Source organism: Orbicella faveolata, unplaced genomic scaffold (assembly GCF_042242905.1).
Source record: "Orbicella faveolata isolate gen_17 unplaced genomic scaffold, um_ofav_v1 contig_47, whole genome shotgun sequence".
NCBI lineage: Eukaryota > Metazoa > Cnidaria > Anthozoa > Scleractinia > Merulinidae > Orbicella > Orbicella faveolata.
Window position 1 is genome coordinate 26,483,125 of NW_028301577.1, and position 7,912 is coordinate 26,491,036.

General features: G+C 38.8%; 1 protein-coding gene across 1 annotated transcript; it reads left to right on the forward strand.

Annotated features, from left to right (window-relative positions):
• The first annotated feature begins 4,557 nt into the window (after nt 1-4,557).
• LOC110068715 (5-hydroxytryptamine receptor 1D-like) lies at nt 4,558-6,133 on the forward strand. The gene has a single exon (XM_020776110.2). It carries the CDS (start codon nt 5,074-5,076, stop codon nt 6,061-6,063), a length of 990 nt encoding a protein of 329 aa, XP_020631769.2. The 5' UTR covers nt 4,558-5,073; the 3' UTR covers nt 6,064-6,133.
• The last annotated feature ends 1,779 nt before the right edge of the window (nt 6,134-7,912 follow it).

Below are 7,912 nucleotides of genomic sequence, written 5' to 3' on the forward strand. Positions count from 1 at the left end.
ACAACAGCTGTGACAGATGAAGCCGGTGTGGGTAGTGTTATGAGAAAATTCGCCGTTGTACAGTCACGTCTTTATAATATGGAAAATTATAGAAAAACCAACAGTAACCTCTTTTTTAATTAGTTGACGACCAGGAATTTAAATATCCTACTTTGTACATTACCGATCCTTTGTACACCTGTAGGTGTGCAACTTCTTTATCAGCAACTTTTATTTAGTGGACAAATAAATCGTTATCTTGTCCTTTTGAGTTTCCCTTGCGTATATTAGTTTCCACGGAAGCTAGCCAGCTGAACTATTTTTTCAGTAATGAAGTTTTATTAGTTTTATTCATGGGATAATTTTCCCTTGCTATTAGTCACACCAATTTTCGGAAATAGTAGAAATTAAAATTAAGTATCTCACTTTTAATTTCCTAACTTCTGTCTTAATTTCAAGCTGTGAATTTTAATCTGAACTCTCTATCTTTAATTTTGGAACTGACTTGGTAGTATTGATTAGAATTCACTATCTTAATTTACTTTCTGCTCCTATTGTATGTTAGAAGTTGCATGGTCGTATTGTAAAGGATGATATATAAGTAAGTGCGTTTGTAAAGCTTTTTCGATTTCAACGATCACGAAGATCAGTATTGACGAGTGCAGACTAAACTACTGTTGGGCCAAGTTATGTCTCTTCCTTGACATCCGTAGTGAAGACCATTGAAGTAGATCCTCGTGTACCAGGAAATCGTGACGAATTTCCGTTCCCGCAGGCAGGCAGTGCTCTCCAGGGTTAGATTCCCCCAGTTGTCAGTTCAGTGTCCGTTCAGTCAGAAATTTACAGTGTTTGCAGGAAAAACCTATCGTCCCAGTGGTTTACCAGAAAAACCTATCGTAGTTGTATTGGATACCACATAAGGGTATCGAATGGTCTTTGCAAGCATTTACGACCATGCGAGCAATGCATTAAATGTTGCGAGCACGAGCAGTGATCAAATTTGTCTTGCGAGCAGCGAGCACTTAAGAAAATGCAGATGACGAGCAACGACCACTTACTAAATTTTTCGCTAGTCAGAATCTCTCTTTTACTGAAAAGAAACGATGTTTTGCCTCCAAAACATGACCGAAAGGCGCAAGCTAGGCAATACATTAAGATCTTATCGCAGTTCAACCTATCGTAGCAGCTTACAGCCAAGTACGCATTGTTTGATGCCAAAACACGTCACTTAGCGTCACGTGAGTCAGTGGGTGGACGCTCAGGGAGATCTACAGCTTTCTAACCCGCCGACGTTGTGAACACACCACGAGAAGAAGCTAAAAGCTACTAGACCCCAACCCTAACCCTAAGGATTCATAAAAATTTCCAACAATCGAGTACATTTTAACGATAATGCGAGCGTGCTAGCAGTTGCAAAAATTTTGCGAGCACGAGCAAGCGAGGATTCATCTAATTTTTGGGAGCAATTCGAGCAAAGGCCAAATTTTGCGAGCAATTTTAAATTAGATGGGACCATTCAATACCTCTCACATAAAATTACCGAACAAGATAAACATAATGATTCTTATTTTCGTAGTGACTCCTGACATGACTGTATAATATCAAATTAACATTGCTTTTGGTGGAGGCTGTAAAATGTTTATAGCTTTAACAATTACTGAATTAAAACCCAGACAAGACAGAATTGTTCACCCATGATGAAACAATGAGTTACGGAGCGGCCGTCAAATTGTAAAGATATTATTATTTTCACGTTACACCGGCTTTTTTTCCTCTGCGGCTTGGTTCGTTAATGTCAGCTGCTCTGGCACACTTTTGACGGAAGAAATAAAACAAAAACAGAACAAAAAAAATGCTTGAGTTTAACATAATTTGTAAACAGTAAATAAAACGTATTGAGGTTTCTGATTTAGGCAATGAATTTTGATTACAATTTTGTGGAAAATTTCTTAACGTAGGAGAATAGGTAATTTGTTTGCTAGGTTCTTACTGTAAAACTGTAATAATTCTTTTGATGCTATTTTGTACTTTTTTAGTAACCCTGATCCTAACCTAAGGCAACGCCGGCATCGAATGTTTATTTTAAAAGCTTAGGATAAAAGAAAATGTCAAGTAGAAATATCAAATGGTTTTGAATAAACGAAATGAGAGTTCAGACCGGTTTAGAGAATGTAAGCCAATTTATGAAATCTAACATTGTTTTGTTCGAAATTGTTATTATGTCAGAATTCCGGTCGCCAACAAAGCTCTTGCGTAGAATTAATTAATTGAAAAGGAAACGTTGTTACTCCAATATTCCCTCACAACAAGGCTATAATTCCACTCATCCGCCTCCGAACTTCGAACCTTCATAATTGCTCCACGCGACCCTGCAGGCGTTGTGGATGCGGCGTATTAAAATTGAACATTATCCATCTCGGTATACGGAACCTGTGAGAGTTCTCATTTGCCGCATAGCTTAGGCCAGATTAGTCAAATAGATCATTTTTAAAGAACCTGTGAAGAACGATGAACTGAAAGGAAATCGTTGGAAACTGTTTTGACTTTTAGCGTCCCAGGGGACCCCCAAATAAAAAGGACTGGGTTGCTCGTCATGCCTTTTGGACGGTTTTCATACAGCCTCAAAAGGTCCATAGCGGGAACTTTTGCGGTAGCTTTTAGAGTACTGAGCCGAAAAAAAATATGGCAGGAGATAATGTTCTTTTAAAATTGCTACCTCTTAGGGGTGAAAAACATTTCAAGCCACGACCACCAAACAGGATATCGATAACTCTTACGGGTTCTTTTCAAAATTTCGGACAAGCAGCCCCCTTCTTTTTATATAGGAGTCCCCCCCCCCCCGGGGGGTTTAGCGTAGGTGCTTTTAAGGTTTACTTAATACTAACCAGTCGGTGAGATCCTGTAGGTACTTTCGGAGCCTGCCGGATATGTATTGAAAAAAGATTCTTCGTTATTAATATAATTAATATACCGAAATACTGCAGCCTCCAAGGCTTATTGCAGGAACAAGAAAGTTTAAGATTAAATCGCGCTTAGTTTTTCCGTGATTACACCCGGGATTACACGATCATGATATTTCTGGACGAAGTTCATAATACAATTTAGGCGACGCCAAAAAAGAAAAAACGTTACAGTTTGTTACCATTAAAATGAAATCAAATGGCAAATCTCGCTCGTGGTCAAAAAAGGTTCTATTTATTTTACCGACCCAGTTGGAAATGAGACTGAAAATGTGCTTAATTAATTATTAAGCGCTAGAGTGAGTTTGAAGCCTGAAATTCATTTTGCCACAAGGACGACTCTCGACTGGTAATCAAACAACGATTTCCACTCCAGGTTATCTTTTAACAATTTTTTTTTTACCGAAGACGTGGACTTAGGTGAGTCCAACCACTTTAAATTAATTTTACTTTTTTTAATCACTTTTATTTAGTAAAACTTAAAAATGTTCTGAGGCTAAAAATATGATAAAAACACAAGCTTTCGACTGCTTAAATTGCAGTTTTTAACCCGCTGAAGTCTGCAGTTTAACCAGTTGAAAGGTTGTCTTTTTTATCGTATTTTTAGTCAGAGAACGTTTTTAAATTTTACCATGATTCCTCCTCGTTGTGGTCTCTCGATATTTTCGCTTTTTATTTAATGTGTTTGTAGCTTTTAATAATTTTATATTAGCGTAGACTGACTTATATTTCGTGTATGTTTGAGCCACATGGTTTATATTAACCAGTTTACATTATTTTCAGTTTATTTTTGACAACATATGCAGTATTAAAAGCAACAAGGGTGCCCTTTACTCCAGAATTGAAAATGAACTAAATGCACTTCTTTGAACAGACAAACTTTATACGTTTTTTAGACCGATAATGCCTGCCAGCTGTTTCATAATGGTTTTTGGAAAATTGCCGTATTCATTTGGTACCCGTATGTCGCCGATATTAAACTAAAGACCCTTTTAACGTGCCTCAACGCACGAAAAAAATGCAACACCAACTGTATTTCCTGTGTTGTATTTCCCATTTGGCATTCAAATTAAGTGACGTATATATTTCTTTTCAAGTTTCCCTTTCATTGTTTTTAATAAATAGTCCATCGCGTGCCTGGGTGTCGCTCGGTCCGATATCCATGTCTATAAAGAAACGGTTGCCAGCTGCCGATCGAGTGCTTCTTTGATTTCCCTTTGTGTGCTGTTCTGTAGCAGGAAGGAACGTTTGCCTGAGGAAGATTGTTGCTGTTGTTTTTGTGGTAAATTGCTCTAATGCCTTCCCACCAATGTTGACGACGGATGAAAATAAGCTGTTACCTTTGAGCTCTGAAAGGCAAGCAACAGATTATACTCGTGCGTCAGTGTAATTCTTTAGTAGTTGTTCATTATTTGCCAGTCTGACGCTTATGTAATAATCCGCACTCTTTTGCCGAAAGCTCAGTTTTCTGCGTAGCAAAAAGTTAATCATATTAAATGTATTTTCAATAAGTACGCGGGCGAAAAGCTACTGAGGTATTCTTGTTTTCATATTGAAATTTCGATTACGTTTTTTGTTTTTCAAAAAAAGACCCACACAATGAAAGCTTTACCTCAAACAACAGGGATCTATGCCAGAACTAAGCGCCAAGTTTCTTTACATTTCATTTCTCCTGTTTAGGAAAAACATCAGTGGAAACATCATGGCCAAAAGACCGGTTAGTTGAAATTCTTTGGGTTACGTCATAGCAGACGAACTGACGACACAAGGTTTAATTTGCTTCGTTTTACACCTCCGCGGTGAGTGGTTTTGGACGTAAGTCATTTAGTCCAACACTGTATCGGACAATGACCTCGCATTGTTAATATAAACAGAGAAAACGAGTTGATGTAAGCTGAAATTTGTGGACGGAGTTGAAGGTTTCATTTGTGTTGCTTGTTCGCAGTGCTGGTTTTAAATATTCACTGCTCTCAGACATAACTGGATTGATCGGTGAAGACCTATTGTTATCACTGTATAGAGATTAGTGCTGCAAGAACTGTCTGCAAAAGAGAGGAAAACAACTTCATCTGGGAAGAATTAAATATATATTTCAAACAGCTTCGTAAACTGAAATGTGACCGTCTCAGGGAAAATGTCTATGCTTGAAGTAAACAACACAACATCTGCCGCAGTTCAGGACCAGATGGTGAGCGATGAACGACGACTTGAAGCTCTACCACAACTGCTACCTATCGGTTTTTTAATAGTTCTGACAAACTTTGTGGTTTTCCTTCTCTTCTACTCAAGCCAAAGTTTACGAAAACCCTCTAACTATCTCTTGTTAAGTTTGGCAATTTGCGACTTCCTGAACGGCTTTGTGAACATTCCGCTCTTCTTATTGGTCTTCATCCGAGTGGTTAAAGGGTCTAAATTCCTCGTTCTTCTTTGCGCTGTTGAGGTTTCACACAATTTTATCGCCATCACAGCCGCTTGCCACATCGTTCTGATAACCGCAGCGAAGTACTTGGCTGTGATGCGGCCTCTGAAGTACCACGTGATCAAGAAGAGAACAATGCTGCTTGTGATTGGTGGAGCTTGGATCATTTCTGCTCTCGTAGCGGCAGCTCCTATCTGTTGGTTTTCCATGAGAAATCGCGAAGAGCGAACCGGTTTGATCTTGGAAACTGCTTTCAATGTTTTCTGCCTGGTCGCAGTCTTTGTAGTGCCTTATACCTTTATCTTATTTGCTTACATCACCATGTTTAGAAAAGTTTGCAAGAGAAACCACCACCGGGGTCTTAACAGACGTACGAGGTCCAGAAGTCGCAAGAAGAAGAAAACCGAACGGAAATGCCTAATCATTTTTGCTACCATGGCAACTGTTTTCGTCGTCTGCTGGTTCCCCTGGTTTGTCTTGCGCCTGATTTATTCTTTGATCGGACAGCGGTTGATCCAACATGACCCTGTTGCCATGATGATCACTGCACAGGTTTTCCTGATCGTCAGATACCTTACGTCATTCATCAATCCTCTGCTTTACACATTTTTCAAGCAGGACTTTTGGAGTGCGCTGAAACGAACGGTCATAAAGATGTCGAGCCGAGAAAAGATCTCAAACTCACGACCTCGGACAGCAGGCTGAAACGACGATCGACAAAGAAGTCGACAAACCGTAATCAAACTAACTCTTTGAAAAAGTCGAGAGTGCAAAATCGCAAACATTTGTGCAATCGTGTTCAAGTCGTGTAGCTACTAGGGTAACGGATTTCAAGTGCGTGTTTGCGATATAATTTTAAGGGCAGGGTCGTAACTAGTTATAGGCAAACAAAAGCACTTCCCTAAGTCATTTTTTCGTTTTTGTTGTTTATAGAATACTTATCATAAACACCCTCAATGCCAAGGAAGAGAATTTAACCATGGGCATTGCCTTAACATAATATCTCTTTCTGGTTACGACCTTGAAAGGTTCGGCTAAAATAATAGGGTTAGGGTGGAGTCCAGGCCTTACTGACAGCAAATGAATTGTATCGTGTGTAAGATCCCTGAAATTGATGCGTGCGTGTAATGATAAAGGAGAATTACCTCTTCCTATATGACCTATATGTTAACACGGCCCAATATCAAAGGGAGGATTCTGAGTGGTTTCTTTAAGAGTTTTAAATTTTGCAACACGGATCCGGACCACAAAAATGGACCGCCCACGGATTAGTTTCGACCAATTGCTACTCCAAGCATTGTACTAAAAAATGTAAGAAAGCAGAGATCTTTTACCCTTGAGTTCAACGTCCACGCTACTTCGATAACATTTTAATACAAAACTGCGGGGAACAATTAATTCAACGCAGAACCACTGCGTTCATATTGACGACTTTATCGTGGTCGGCAAATCTCTCAGCCCTTTCTAGCCATGTGGCTATCTAATCTCCAACCCATCAGCCGAAAAACTCTTTCATTTTCCAAAACTTAACTCTCCGAGAGATTGGGCATACTTTTAGAACAATAAGTTAACATTTATCATAACGACTCGAGAAATTCTTTTAGCATTAGGCTTTGAAGAGGAACTTTGTTGAACACTCGGGCGAACAAACCATCTTTTGGGCTTGTTGGCTAAATTTTCACATATCATTTAGTTTAATCAGAAGCTCATATGTCGATAGCAGCTGCTCTTATTTCCTTTGGAGAAATGCGCCACAAGGTTTGAGGAAAATTTTTCACTTTTAAAATATCCTGCTGATAGACGAGGGAAATCAGTAACTATTTTACCTTAGTTTACACCACATAAGTGAATGGTGCTTTTCTCGCTATCTGATTGATCAACTTGGAGGTGATTTGCAAAGTGCTAGTCATCTCCACTTCGATGAATAATTGTTAAATATTAATAAGAGATTGTAGAGATGAGAGAGTTTCCTCATTTTCTTTAATAAGGCTTTATTCTCTGCAAAAGTGAGAAATTTTGAAGTTTTTGGGACAAATGTAAAACGTGGACAAAAGAATTCTTCATAGGCAGAATTATGTTTGAGGACTTGCGATGTCTTCTGATGAAAGTCATTAATCTTGTAACAGCTCCCATACTAAGTCAGAGGTTAAATTAAATAAAAACGTTATCTTATGCAGGAAACAAGAGGCCACCCGATTGATAAACCGTTTCTGAACTTGCATTAGGGGCATCCAACGACGATTTTCTCTCAAATACATTAAAAGACTGTTTTAGGTTATTTGGAGTCAAAATCCTCACCCATTCATTTAACTTATTACTGTAGTTTTCTTCGCTGCAGCCCTCTCGGTTCCCTTTAATTTTGACCGGAAACACTTTGTCACCTCTCTGCAAAAAAGGGCATGGCAGTTCCTTTTTGCCTAATACCTGGAAAATCGCTTCAATTCTTGAGTTAATATTGTTTTTCCAAATAAGGTTTCTTTTCGCGTTATTTATTTGGGTACTCTGTACGGGTAAACTTTGTTTAACTTCGATGCTTGGTGACGTGTGTCAAAAT